Below are 14,079 nucleotides of genomic sequence, written 5' to 3'. Positions count from 1 at the left end.
ACCCCAGCCTCCTTGGAGGGGCTAGCCTGAGCCCAGCACAGGGGGTGCGAAATAGAATTTATTGTGGCTCTGATTATGTATATGTGAAATGTGCCTGGCCAGGCTGGCCGGGCTCCCAGGGTTTGTACAATAAATACATCTGCGGGGCCTGCTCTCCGAGGCTGGGAAGCACCCACACCCGCGGTTCAGTCCAGCTTCCGGGTTCCCAGCTTCATGGGGCCCTTGGCTGTCTTTTTCTCAGCGCGTTTCGCCTCCATCTCCCGCCTACGTTCCTCGCGCTTCTTCCGGGCTAGCTCTGCCTTGGCCTGTCCTGGGAACAAGAAGGGGAGGAGGGCTGACGGTGTCAGGACAACCTGAGTCTCAGCTTCCCAGCCCATGCCTGCCCCAGAGGAGGGTAGCCCTAGCCCATCAGCCAGCCAGCCCAGGGGAAGCACTTACGGCTCTCGGCCTCCAGGCCCTCCCAGTTGTCATCACCCCACGAGTCCCGCCTCGGCTGGAAAGGGAAGCGTGGGCTGGAGTGGAGGCCTACTTTCAGTTGAGGTCCACCCCAGGCCTGCAACCTCCCACTGGACAGGTGCCGAGTACCTGGGCACCAGCCTCCCGACGCACTGACAGGGCAGCAAAGGGGTCGCCTTTGTCACTAGGCTCCGGTCCACCCCAGTTATACTCGCTGGCCAGCCGTGTGCCCTCAGGGGGTGGCTCCGGGGGGCTTGGCTCCTGCCAGCCCTGCTCCCATGCGTCCTCGGCTTCCCAGCTGCTCCAGTCTGACTCCTGGGATTTGTGACCAGGGTTGCTGGTCTGCAAAGAGAAGAAGGAGATAGTGCCGGAGGGAGGGAGGGAGGGAGGGAGGGAGGGAGGGAGGGAGGGAGGGAGGGGCAGGGCCCCACCCCACATACACGTACCCTGTCCCACCCAGCTCACCTGCCCAGCCCAGCTGGCTTGGCCCCCAGTACTCCAGTTGTCCTGCTGGGCCAACACAGATTCGGCCTCCTGCTGCAGTGTGGGGAGGAGAGCATGACCATAGGGCCCCCTGTACTCCACCCAAAAGGGCAAGGAAGCCCCCTAGCCCCTGCCCAGCCGTGGGCTCCACCCTTTCTTCTTTTGCCTTCCCTCTCCTTTTCTCCTTAGGCCCTGTCTCCCATCAGTAAAGTGGACACGCTGAACCTGGCCTGTCATCACTCCTCTATGAAGCTGGGTAATGAGATCTAGAGTTCCACACCCCTGCCTGTGGCCTCAGGGGTCTCACCCAGAGCTCTGCCCCCATTCCCTTCAGAACAGCCCCACTCCAACCTCAGCCCATGCTGAGCCCAGCCCCAGGGAGGACTGGTTGGTTGCAGGCCTGGGAGTGACTTCTCCTTGCTGGTCACAGGGTGGGGTGGGCCCTAGAACAGGTATAGGAGGGACGGGGAGTGGAGGAGAGGAAGGAGGGTCAGTGGGCTGAGCCAGCCAACAGCAGCCTGGCCTCTGGAGTTGAGTGGGGGCTCAGCTGTCAGCTCTAACCCGCAACAGCTGCTCCATGACACCTACTTGCCCAGGATACTGTGCAGATGAGGACAGGTCTGACTCCAGCCAAGCCCACATGAGTTCCTTGAATGGCAGGGGAGCCTGTGACCTTGAAGCTGGGGTCCCCCGGGTAGGCCTCCTCAGCCCCACTTACCTCCAAGCTACCCCAGTCTTCATCATCCCATCTGTCGGCAGCAGTGCTGTCCTCTTCTGCGTCCTTGCTCTCCTCTTGTGTCTCCCAGTGGCCTGAGGTCGTGGGTGTGGCAGGGACAGGGGTTGGGGCTGGGGCAGGAAGTCCTGGGGAACAGAGGCTCACTGAGTTGCCACACACTGGGCCCCAGGAAGGTCTCAGAGCAGGGCCGAGGTTGCTGGAGGTGTGTAGAGTGGAAGCTCACAAGGGGACTAGACCGTACCGTCTCCTATGTCCCCATCACCATCCCGGGGGGAAGTCGATCAGTAACAGGTCCTGGGTGCCAGCAACCCCAGGCCCTCTCAGTCACCGATACAGCCAATCTGGGACACTCACCCTCAGGCACGGGTCTCTGGGGAACGTTGGTCTCAGCTGGGGCAGCCGTGGGGTGTGCACGGATCAGCTTAGAGGTGAGTGAGGAGACCCCTGTCACGGCCCAACCTGCCCAGCTGGCTGCGGCTCCTCCCATTCCAGGGCTGGAGGCTGCATGGACGTCCTTCTCTGGGCAGTGACAGGAGAGACAGGTATGGACACCTTAGGCTTCCATGGGGAGGGTGGTAGGAGGGCAAGAACTGAAACAGAGCAACCTGCAGTGGGCGTCCCCCTTCTCCAGGTACTGTGTTCTCCCAACTGTGAGATGGGGGTGGGGGAGTGATGTACAGTCTGTCCTCTAGGGTTCTTCCAGCTTTCGGACGCTCCAATGAGGTAGAAGGGGGCCATGACAGGTGACAGTTAAGAATGTGGCAAGAGGGCTTCCCTGGTGGCACAGTGGTTGAGAGTCTGCCTGCCGATGCAGGGGACGCGGGTTCGTGCCCCGGTCCGGGAAGATCCCACATGCCGTGGAGCGGCTGGGCCCGTGGGCCATGGCCGCTGAGCCTGCATGTCCGGAGCCTGTGCTCCGCAACGGGAGAGGCCACAACAGTGAGAGGCCTGCGTACCGCCAAAAAAAAAAAAAAAAAAAAAAGAATGTGGCAAGAGTCACAGGGAACACGAGTGTGGGCCACTCACCGGCTTCGGCCAGCTGGGTGGGGTCCTCCGACACAGACTCCAGTTTGGACAGAAAGCTTCGAATGGCCTTGAAGGCCTGTGGGGTAGCAAGGGGCAGAGCTGGGGCCTCCAAGGTTCCCGTGAGCCTGCCAGGCCAGCTAGGGCCCAGGTATCCCCCAGAGCCCCAGCTCCAGGGCCCAGCCCCAGCTGTGCCTTACCTGGTCCCGCACGGATCTCTCAGGATCCACGGTGAGGCTGCAGAGCACAGGCAGGATCTTGTGGGCGCAATCAGTCATCGAGTAGAGGTTGTGGGTGGCGGCGAAGCCCAAAACACCCGCGACCCGGGATGGTGCAAACGGGTCCTTAGTGGCCCGGCTAAAGGCGGAGGTGAGGACCCTGTGTCTGGTCTGGGGTGGGGCGGGAAGAGGGCTCCTGAGTATAGGATCAGTGCGGGGCCCAGAACTGACAGGCCTTACTTCCCAGAACAGAGGCCATCCACGGGGTCTCCAGAGTCTAAGAAATGGGAGTTAATCACTAACAAATGGGGAGAATTTACTTAAACCTCTAGACCTTGGCTTCTCCTCCCAAATCACTGGGCTCACGCTGCCTCAGAGTGACAGGGGCCAGAGCAGCAGCTGCCTCCGGGCTGAGGCCAGTGCCTCCCTCCCCACCTGCACTGCAGACCGACTCATTCATTCCTGTTAAGGGCTTGGGAGCTGCAGGCGTCTGCATTCACAGGCCCTGGCTGAGGGGAGGGGATGCAAGGCCGTGGAGGCAAGCAGGCCTGGGTTTGGTTCCCAGACCCACCACCTACTGGCGGTGTGACCCGGTTCAACTCACTCCACCCTCAGACACTGGGCTGGAGCACCCAGGGCCTAGGTCTCTGGGAGGATGACAGGCCCCACACAAGGAGACCTGGCTCTGGGGGACCTGGCTGTGGTCCCGTGATGGTGACAGAGCTCCCGGCACTTGTGCAGGGCACTCACGCCGGCACTGAGGTAGGAGCCGATTTTGCCCAGGCAGACGGTGGTGTTGCAGCGGATGGGGCCCTGCTCATCCTTAGCCTGCAGCCGCGCGAAGTGCTTCATCAGCTCCACGTTGAGGTTGGTCTCGTTCAGCTTCGGGGCCAGGAGCAGCATGGACTGCAGGGCGGGAGACGGCGGAAAGTGTGGGCTGGAGCGGGCATACTCTGGAGGCCACCAGTGGCCCTGGGCACTGAGGAGACAAAGCCCGCCAAAGCCCTCCCCAACCGACCCCCAACCTGGTCCTGGCCCCTGCCCAGAATGCTGAGGAAGGTGACCCCCACTGCTTTGCACTCCTGTCTCCCATCCCTCTCCGTCAGCTCTCTGTTGCGTGCACTCTACTCAGACTTTCACAAAAACACCTCCACATACACTCTCTACCAATTAGCTTGGGTTGAGGTCACCAATGATCTCCATGTTGCTAAATCCAAAGGCCAATTCTCCATCCTCACCAAACTTGACCCCTCAGCAGCTTTGACAGCCCCGAATTCTCCCTCCTCCTCGCAGCTTTGGTCTCTTGTTCTTCCAGGACACCGCCCTCTCCTGGTTCTCTGACCTCACCTACTGCTGCTTCTCAGTCTCTTTTTGCTGAGATCTTACTGTTCAGACACCCCAGAGCTACTCCTCAAGCCTCGTATCTTTTACACCTCAGCCTAGGCGAGCTCACCCATCTCACAGCTTCGAATGCCCTTGTTAGCTGACCGTGCCCAGATGCGCACCTGCAGCCCAGACTTCTCCCCTAAACCTCACACACACATAACCAGTGCATGTCCACCTGGCTAACAGACATGCCAAGACTGGGCCTGACCTCCTCCCGCAAAACTGTTCCTCCCAGGGACTTCCCTGGTGGTCCAGTGGTTAAGAATCCGCCTTCCAATGCAGGGGACGCGGGTTCCATCACTGGTCGGAGAACTAAGATCCCACATGCCGCAGGGCAACTAAGCCCGAAAGCCACAACTACTGAGCCTGTGAACTCTGGAGCCCACGCACCACAGCTAGAGAGAAGCCCACGCGCCGCAACGAAAGATCCCGCATGCTACAACTAAGACCCGACACAGCCAAATAAATATTTAGAAAACGAAACGAAACAAAACAAAAAAACTGTTCCTCCCAGTCTTCTCAGTAAATGGCAACTGAACCTTCCAGTTGCTCAGGCCAGAAACCTTGGAGCCATCCTTGACTCCATATCTACCCATCACCAAATACTGTCAGCTCCACCTTCACAATGCTGCCCCTTCTCTCCACCTGCTGCTACCACTCAGGTCTGAGCTACTGTCATCTTTCATTTGGGCCACTGTAATAGCACTTAACAGTGTCCCAGCTTCCACCCTTGCCCTGACAGTTAGTTCTCCACACAGCAACACAGTGTTTTGCAACAGGTCAGATCAGGTCAGTGCTCTGCTCAATCCCCCAGGGTTCCTGTCTCACTCCCATGAATGCAACAGGTCCCTGCCATGCCCTACGAGGCCCTGGCCCCACCATGACCTCTCAGACTACACTGCCCACAATCATGCCCCTTCAGCCATGCTGAACCTCTTGCTGCTACTCCTACACTCCAGGTACACGCCAGCCTCAGGACCTTTGCATCTCCTCTGCAAGGTCTTCCTTGATCACTGTTTTTAGAACTGCAAACTCTTCACACTCTCCATCGCTTTCTAACATAATATACTTTTTTCTAATTCTGTTTATTGTCTGCCAAGCCCCCTCCCCCTCTCCTCGAAAAGAAGCTCCAAGAAGGCAGGGAGCTTGGTCTGCCTGTGCATACTGCACCCCAGCATGGGACACAGGGCCGGGCACAAAGCGTGTCTGCTGAATGGAGGACTATTGGTCATGCCCATCCTGTTGCCCCCACCACCTGCCGAGCTGTACCCACAGCCTGGACCTACATGCAGAACAGTGCTTGCCCCTCCCATAACCTGCTCGACCCACAGGCCAAAACCAAGGCCTGTGTGTCCTCTGATGAGCCCCCTCTAAGCCTCAGAAAACCAGGGGTGGCCCCTCTGGGCCTGGTTACACCCACCTTGACTGTCTGCTCCCGGATGGCAGGGTTGGTGTCCAGGAAGCCATGCACGACATGGGGAAAGATCTGGGTGTTGACTGTTGGCTCATCAAGGTACTGGATGAACTGCTCCATCTGTGGTCCAGGTTGGGGCATGAGAAGGCAGTCAGCCCTTCTACCCCTCACCAGAGACATGGGATCAGCCTTAACATGGTTTCTCCACCTGGCAGGCACTGGCTGGCCAGGGGAGTCTCCTGAGGCCCCCACCTCGCATCTGGCCTCAGGCCCACGTGGACTGGTGAGGCTGCAAGGAGGGTGCTGAGAAGAGCCTGGGAATGGGAGGTGGAGGGCCTGGCCTCTGGTCCTGCTCAGCAGGCTAACTGGTCACACCCCCTCTTAGAGCCTCCACCGCCTGTCTATAAAAAGGAGTGCAACCCCCGCCCAGAGAAGCGCTGTGAGGAAGGCTGGTGTGTTGAGCACCGGAGAGGGAATGTTGCCTGGAAGCACGGGTGGCCCCCACCCTCGATCCCATCGGTCCTGTATGATGCTCCCAGCTGCCCTGGGGTTGGCAAGAGAGACATTATCCCCACTCTAGAGGGGACCGAGCCAGGAGATTGGGCGGCGCAGGGGGAGGCGTTTAAGCCCTGCAGCCCGGGCGGGCGGGGCATTCCCAAAGCTGCCAATGAGCCCTGCGATTATCTTGACTTCCTGAGAGCACAGCCCCGCTTGTTCCTCACCGGTGTGTATGTTTCAGGGAGGGGTTTCTGGGGTCCCTGTGTAGCCGGCGCAGGGGCTTGAGCTAGCTGCCTGGGGCTGCAGGTGAGGAGGGGGCCTCCCGTGCAGCCAGGGTGGGGCCCGGGTGGGGTGGAAGCAGGCAGGGTGTGCCGTGGCCCCTACCTGTTGTAGGAGGCGGATACGCATGGCCCGGTCAGTCGATGAGAACATCTTGACCACGACAGGGATGATCTTCCGCTGATACTCTGCAGCGCCGAGGAACTTACCCACCTGAGAGAAGGCGCGGGAAGAGGGGCTCAGCTCCGTCCACAGGACTGAGATGACTTCACTGGGCTCATTTAACTCCCTCAGGCTCCCTGCTGATTTCCCAGGGTGGGAACGGGGTGAGGGCGGTGGGGTGGGGCAGGCACATCCTCAGCAGCCCCTCTGCCCGTACTCCGTCTCAGTCAGCGCTGCCCTTAACCCTTCTGCGTCAAGGCCTTTCTTAGGAGGCTCACAAGGCTCCGTGCCCTTCCGTATAATCAAGCACCTAGACACCACATGCACACAGAATTCTGCCTGTGATTTCTGGGGGTTCTCAGCTCCACAGATTCACTTGCCGTCTTCCCCGCTTCCCGCATGCCAAGTTCGTTTGGGGAAAGGGTTCTCCCACCGAGCGGGAAATGGCAGGCGCCCCAGTAACAGTGGGCTGGGGTCTGAGGAGGGAGAGAGGATCCAGCCCCTAGAAGCAAGAGAGCTAAGCGCCGAGTGGTCAGGAAGGAGGAAGGAAAGTGAGGTGGTGAGCAGGTGATCCCCTGGGCCCTGGGAACCAGAGTGCCCAGGTCAGACCAGGGAGGCTGTCTTGAGGAAATGGAGGAAGGGCTATAGGCTCTGAAGGAAGGAGTGTTTGGAAAAAGAATTTTGGAAGCACAGGGTGTCCCTTCCCCAGGGACAAGAAGTCCCCACCACCTCCCTGACAGCTGGTCAGGGTGACCCTGACTTGCTGAACCACTGGATGTCAAAGCTCCTCCTCGGACCTCCCTGGTGGGAAGCAGTTAAGAATCCGCCTGCCAATACAGGGGACACGGGTTCGAGCCCTGTCCGGGAGGATCCCACATACCGTGGAGCAACTAAGCCCGTGCGCCACAACTACTGAGCCTGCGCTCTAGAGCCCGTGTGCACCACAACTACTGAGCCTGCGCTCTAGAGCCCGCGAGCCACACCACTGAAGCCCGTGTGCCTAGAGCCCATGCTCCGCAACAAGAGAAGACACCACAGTGAGAAGCCCGCGCACCGCAACGAAGAGTAGCCCCCGCTCGCCGCAACTAGAGAAAGCCCGCGCGCAGCAGCAAAGACCCAACACAGCCAAAATAAATAAAATTAAAAAAAAAAAAAGTACATATATTAAAAAAAAGCTCCCCGTCACGTGGGCTTGGATCTCCCTAACCAGGCTGCCCCTGCCAGGACACCAGCGAGGCTGGCCGTGCCCTTGGCCTCTCTTCTGCCCTTCAGACCTACTCAGCCAGTCTCTGGGCCCACAGTTCCTGAGGCTCCAGGCCCCACTCACCTTGAACAGGGGCGTGAGGACAACAGCCCCTGCGCTGCCAAACTCGAAGGCGGTCAACAGCTGGGGCAGCACTTTGTGGCGGCAGAAATCCTCAGGGAACGAGTCTAGGCTCTTGCTCAGCTCTTGGAAGAACTTTTGCTTCTCGGCTGGCTCTTTGATCTGGTGGAGCATGGACAGGATGCAGGGAACGGGAAATCAGCCTGGTCACGGTCTCGTCAGCCACGGGCAAGGACGGGGGTCACCTCCAACCCGAAGGTAAACTTAAGCTTGGGGTGCCAGATGGGCTGGGTTCAAATCCCAACTCTCCCATTTATTAGCCGTGTGACCTTAGGCGAGTTCCCCCACCTGTAAAATGGGGTAGTAACTGTACTGTCTCACAGAACTGTGCCAAGGATTCAACCAGAAAACGCACATGAAAGCTGCCCGGCACACTGGAGGCGCTCAGTCAGTGACCGTCATTATTGTCACTGCCACCTGGCCTGCTGCTGTGAAAGCAGCCACTAGGGGGATCAAGGCCTTTATCAGCGTTGCCTCTGCTCCTCACGACGACACAAGGTGTGAGTACCATTAACCCCACGGCACAGACGAGAAAACAGGCTTAGTGAGGCCAAGGGGCTCACTCTGGCACCCTGGGCCTGGCTGGGTTGGGCACACCTGCAGCTCCGTGGGTGGAGGTCGTGGCAGGCTGTGGAAAGGCAGGGATGAGGTGCAGTTTACCCCCAGAGCTCGTCCTCCCACTGGGCCCGAACAGGCCAGGCTGTCAGCTCGATGGTCTCCTTCAGTCCTCCTAACCTCCCCGAGGCTGTAATACCCACAACTCACACTTCCTGAGCACAAACTACGTGCCAGGCAGGTTACGTGCTAAAACCTTTACACAGATGAAATAATCCAATGAGGAAGCTGAGGCACAGAGAGGGCAAGGAGCTTGTCCAAAGTTACACAGCTAAGAAGCCGTCAAGGAAGGGTATGACCCGGTGGTGTGGCACCTCCGCTGTGCTACAGGCTGTGAAGAAGTGCTGTCATTCCCCCATTTACAAAGGAGGAGACTGAGGCTCAAGGTCACCAGGCAGGAATGGTAGGGCATGGATTATAACCCTGTCCTGTACGCTTCCAAAGTCCCTGTGCTCTCTGCTGTACCCTCACCTCCAGAGCTGCTGCCTGGGCCAGAAGAGGTGATCTCTAACTGGGGTTGGGGAGGACCTGGTTGGCCCTTGAGCAGCTCAATCTAGTGTGGGAGGCAGGCTTGGTGCTCTAACGACAGGGTTCAGGGGAGCAAAGGCCCAGAGGAGGCCAAACCGCATCCAAGGTCGCACACTGAGAGTCACAGCCGGGCTCTCTCCACCGCTGCACTCAATGATGGGAAGAGGGGCCACTGGGCACTGCCCTCCCACGCTCTCATCGGGACCTGCCAGAAACAGCCTATTTCCTGTGGGGCACATATTACGGAGAAGGGCAGCCCGGTAAAGCCAGCCATGTGAGAAGAAGAACTCCACGTAACAGAGCTCCTGCTGTCCCTACACTGCCCAGGAGGCAACAGGGCTCAGCGTTTCCAGCACCTTCTTCAGCTCATGTTCCCATCCTCGGAAGGCCTCCCAGCCCCTATCTGAGTCAAGATTCCACAGACCATCGAGGTCTGTGGAAGTGTCTGTCACTCCTCCCCCATTCCGGATTCTCAGTCACCTCTCTGTGTGCCCCACACAAGGCCGGGTCAGAACGGGTGTCCAGGGCAGAGCCTCCCTCCTTCATTCCCTACAACAGTGCTATGGGTCAGCAGATACTATAATTATTCTCACTGGGCAGATATGGAAACTGAGGTTCAATGAGGTTAAGCTGAGGGGTCCCTCCTTACCATCTTTCCATTTGCTGTTCCCTCTGCCTGGAACATTCTTCACCAGTTACCATCCCCATGACTCCCACCTTCACACCCTTCAGGTCACAGCTCAAACATCACCCTTGAGAGAGCCCTTCCCTAAACACCCAACCCTCACTGTTTTCCTTCCCGGCACTTATCCACATTCCAGGAAGCACAGCTTTCCTCATTTATGGGTTTTTTTGTCCCTTTCCCCCAGTGAGAGTCCCCAAGGCTGGGGGCCTGGTCCATTTACCCCCCACCCTGCTACCCACACCACAGCCCAACATTCAGGGCCAGTGCCAGTTAACAGAGTGCCAGGAGCAGTCAGTAAGCACCCACTATGTGCCGGAAACTACACTATGCAAGTCAGACTCACTGACTCCTCACCCTGCTCCTTTGAAGTAGGTGCTGTTATTAGGACTGAACTTCAGCCAAGAGAAGTCACACATAAATGACAGTTGCAGCCAGGGTTTGAACCCAGACAGCCTAGCTCCACAGTCTGTGCTTGTCTCCTGGGGTCTAATGATCAGGGAGCCTATAAAGTGGGGACAGGACACAGGGGTGAGGAACGTAGGGCCAGAGCCCAGGGTGGGGCAGGGGACTCACCTGAATCTCTTCCAGGAAGAGGTTGGTCTCCACAAAGCGGTTGTTCATGAAGCCACCAGGTGCCCGGCAGTTCTGCAGGAAGCGGGCTGGGTTGGGACGTACCTTGGGGTTGGCTCCAACCAGCTCACAGTAATGGGGCACCAGTGACTTGGGGATCTGTGGGAGAAGCGTCAGGGTCAGGGCAGGGGCTGGCTGGCTGGTGGAGAGGGGCCGGGTGGGGTCAGACACTCACCTTCCCAGGGTTTCGTAGGGCGGCTGCACGAGGTAGGGGCCCATTGAAGACTTCCCAGATGAGGCAGCCCAAGCGCCACATGTCAGCTGACCTGAGGCAGTGACCAGAGCTGCTCAAGGCCCTGCCACCTGCCAGCATAGGCCTCCAATCTACCCTGGGCACTAGGCGCTCACTGCATGGCAAACCCTGGGCTGTGTTCCTCAGCTAATCCCCCCATCAGCCCCGAGAAGCACGTTTCATTAGCCCCATTTGACAGATAAGGAAACTGAGGCTCAGAAGAGCAAGGACATCCACCCCAGGTCACATAACTTTAAAATTCAGAACCACCTGACCCCAAAGCCTGTGTTTATCCTGCCCTACCTCCCCGAGGATCCTGGGAGCAAGGAGTGGGCCCCACCCTGAGGACCCTAGTTTCCTCCTCAGTCAGGTGGCAGGGGACAGGGGAGTACCAGCTAATCTAGGGGTCCTGAGGCTGCAGGGGCTTCCAGAATAGGGCAGGGTGGGGCATGCCACCACCACCCCCCCGCAGTCACCCACCACTTCTCTCTGACCGCTCTGCCACTGCCATCGGCCAACTCCGGGGGATCGTACTGCTCAAGCTCGGGGATCCCCTTGCGGGGAGGTCCCCCGCCATTGCCCTGGGCGGAATACATGTAGTCCAGGCCCCCAAGCTTCCACTCGCCAGCGCGGTCCACGAACACAGCGGCCATGCAGACATTGTTGTGGATGAGGCTGCAGTCGTTGACCAGGAAGCTGAGGGCTTTCTGGGGGCAGAAGGAGCCATCACAGCCCAGTAGCTGCAGCCCCCCAGCCCTGCTCTCATCACCACTGCCCCCCACCTCACCACAATCTGGTGTAGCCCCCAGGAGAGCTCCAGTTCCCTCAGGTCACCAGCCTCTGCTCGCGCCTTGAGGTACGCTCCCAGCGGGGTCACAGCCTCTGTCACTATGTGGAGGCATCTGTCTGTCTGAAGGGGACACGGGGGATCAGGGAGGGATGGGGCGAGAGGAAGGCGAGATGAGAGACATGATGGGGAGAGGGGTGGAGAAGAGGAAGTCAAATCTGGGGGGCGCTGGGACAGAAGGGCTGGAAACTGGCAGGAAGGCAGAAGCCAGGAGTGGGAGACTGGGAAAAAGTGAGGGGCAGAGACGGGGCAGACTGAGCAGCAGGTAGGTACCTCCAGCCCATCGATGTAGGCCAGGATGTTGGGGTGCCGGAGAGTTTTGAGGCGCTTGAAGGCAGCTTTGGCCACCTGGGTCTGCTCTTCGACGCCGGGCTTCACGTCATACACGAAGATGGACACCGGGCTGCCTGTGGCCTGTGGGAGGGCGGAGCGGCCTCAGGTGTGTGGGCCGGGTCCTGGGCAGACCACTCCACCTCCGAGATGGTCCCCGGAGCTGGTTCAGTGCCGGAAAGGAAGGGCCGCCGGCCTGGTCTCTCCCCAAGTCAACCCTTGGGGACAGAGTCGGGCCCACGTAACCCTGGTTGGGTCCGCCTGTCGGTCCCTCGGTCCTTCCGCCCGCCACGTCGGCACTGCCCGTCCCCCCGCCCGGCCCGTAGCCCTAGAGGCTCCGCAGCCACGTCAGGCGGGCGCGACGCGGCGGAGCCGGCGGCGCTGACTAGGCGAGACCGAGGTCCGCTGCGGCCTGCGGAGCGGGGTCGCTCTTACCTTCTTACGGCCGCGGTGCAGGACCCAGGGCCCGGGAGGGCCGCCCTCGGGGAGTTCCGGGCTGAGCTCAAACGGGAAATCCCGGACCGGGTCCCGGGCAAAGAACCACATCGTCCCCGCCGCCGCCGCGGGATCGGGGTCCTCAGCTCCTGGTCCTCCGGCGGCCCGAGCCGGGGCGGGGCGGGGCGAGGGCGGGGCCGGATCGGGGGCGGGGCTACGATCTGTGGGGGCGGAGCAGGGGCGGAGGGGAGCCGGGAGACCACCCCTCGGCTGGCCACCGGGCCTAGATAGAGCGCGCTGGCTGGGAGCTGCCAGTTACCAGCTTTGGCGCCCTGGCAGGTCACCCAAACTCTCAGCGCCTCTGTGTCCTTAAATCTAAAATGTGGGTGGTAATAGAGTCCACCTCCCAGCGTTATATAAGGATTAGAGCTTGAGAAGGGGCTGAGGAGGGGAAACCGAGGCAAGGAAGCTGAGAGATAGGGAGACAGCTGGAAGACGAAGTCGACAGACAGACATGAAGGGGGTGCAGTGTTCAGTGGGGAAAAGGCTTAGGGAGGGCGATTATACCCAAGCCAGACTCTCTGTCCCACCAGCCAGTGGGCACCTCCAGGATCCGATGAGGCATCGTGTTGGTGGAATGAGGAAGTGACCAGGGGAGAGAGGCACAAGGAAGCAGAGCCCCGGAAAATGAGCGTGGTTGGGGAGCAGAGAGTGAAGCAAAGGCCCTGGGAAAGTCTAGGAACCCCGGGATGGGGGAGGGGACCTGGGGGAGGGAAAAGGCAGTGACCCCAGGAAAGGAGAAGGATAGAGGAGGAACAGCCCAGCAAGTCTAGAAGAAGCCAGGGGGCCAGGAGGGGCCCCTGCTCTCCTGGGCCCAGCAGACTTGGCTGTCTGGTCTTCAGGGCCGGAATCTCCTCCAGGTCCCCCAGTTGCCTGTGCAGATAGGGGCTGTCTGTGGCAAAGTGGTGTCAGAAGCTCAAATGCCATTCATACTGATGGAGACCCAGCCCCTTAGCTGGACAGAGCCCAATGTCCAGAAGCGGCTGGGCTGGCAATGGCTTCTCTGCAGGTAAGGTCTCAGGGGACCCAGGGTTGGGGACAGACCCGCAACCACACCCTACGGAGCATGGATAGATTCTGGGACTGATTATGAAACGTCTGGTGGGGATGCCTTTGGGAGTGGATTCAAGGGCAGGGATGCCAAAGTCAGTAGAGCTGGGTTTGAATCCCAGCCCAGCCCCCCTCACCAGCTGTGAGAACTCACCTTACCTGGGAGCCTCAGTTCCTCCATCTATAAATTGGGGTGCCTCACCTAACATAAAACAGCTGCTCAGTGGAGACTTAGTCTCCCTTTTCTTGTCCAAGTACCTGTGCAGGACACTCGGAGGGAGGATCAGACACAGTGTTGGCTGCTCGGGGCCGAATAGAAATAGTAACTAGAGATTCTTCCGCGGCTTCACTAGGAAGATGCTGACAACACTGTGAATATGGAATTTGCAAGGTTGGAGCGTGGGGAGCATCTTGTCATGGGAGGGGGGCAAGCAGAGGGCTTGAATGCCAGAATACAGAGTCTGAAACTGTTTGATTTTCTGTTTTTTTTACTTTTTGGCCTCACCGCGTGGCCTGTGGGATCTTAGTTCCCCGACCAGGGATTGAACCCGTGCCCCCCGTACTGGAAGCGTGGAGTCTTAACCACCGGGCCGCCAGGGAAGTCCCAGAGTCTGGAACTTTACCCTAC

General features: G+C 59.4%; 1 protein-coding gene across 2 annotated transcripts; it reads right to left on the bottom strand.

The window, feature by feature from the left end:
- Positions 1-45: 45 nt before the first annotated feature.
- On the bottom strand, positions 46-12,513 carry SCYL1 (SCY1 like pseudokinase 1). 2 transcript variants are annotated; one of them, XM_082659360.1, is made up of 18 exons: positions 12,342-12,513; positions 11,850-11,990; positions 11,517-11,639; positions 11,210-11,436; positions 10,673-10,763; positions 10,441-10,596; positions 7,983-8,141; positions 6,599-6,706; positions 5,723-5,836; positions 3,667-3,822; positions 2,899-3,087; positions 2,702-2,777; positions 2,030-2,194; positions 1,658-1,800; positions 922-993; positions 586-798; positions 439-493; positions 46-310 (listed from the first exon to the last, which is right to left on the bottom strand). In XM_082659360.1, the coding sequence occupies exons 1-18, from the start codon at positions 12,450-12,452 to the stop codon at positions 186-188; spliced, it is 2,424 nt and encodes an 807-aa protein (XP_082515486.1). In that variant the 5' UTR covers positions 12,453-12,513; the 3' UTR covers positions 46-185. The 2 variants fall into 2 exon arrangements, with proteins under 2 accessions (XP_082515486.1, XP_082515487.1); XM_082659361.1 differs by having other exon boundaries at positions 10,441-10,512.
- Positions 12,514-14,079: the final 1,566 nt, after the last annotated feature.

This window comes from Grampus griseus (assembly GCF_964374135.1).
Source record: "Grampus griseus genome assembly, chromosome: 8".
In the NCBI taxonomy this organism is placed as follows: Eukaryota; Metazoa; Chordata; class Mammalia; order Artiodactyla; family Delphinidae; genus Grampus; species Grampus griseus.
The sequence above is the reverse complement of the archived record's forward strand: the minus strand, read 5'-3'. Positions and strand labels throughout refer to the sequence as shown.

What these genes read in the sequence shown, in the direction of transcription:
- SCYL1 (XM_082659360.1), bottom strand. Translation starts at nt 12,452, where the DNA reads ATGTGGTTCTTTGCCCGGGACCCGGTCCGGGATTTCCCGTTTGAGCTC. An exon ending in GTATCCGCCTCCTACAACAG is followed by an intron (nt 5,837 to 6,598) that starts GTAGGGGCCACG and finishes CCTGGACCACAG; the next exon opens with ATGGAGCAGTTCATCCAGTA. An exon ending in CCAGAGACCCGTGCCTGAGG is followed by an intron (nt 1,801 to 2,029) that starts GTGAGTGTCCCA and finishes TCTGTTCCCCAG; the next exon opens with GACTTCCTGCCCCAGCCCCA.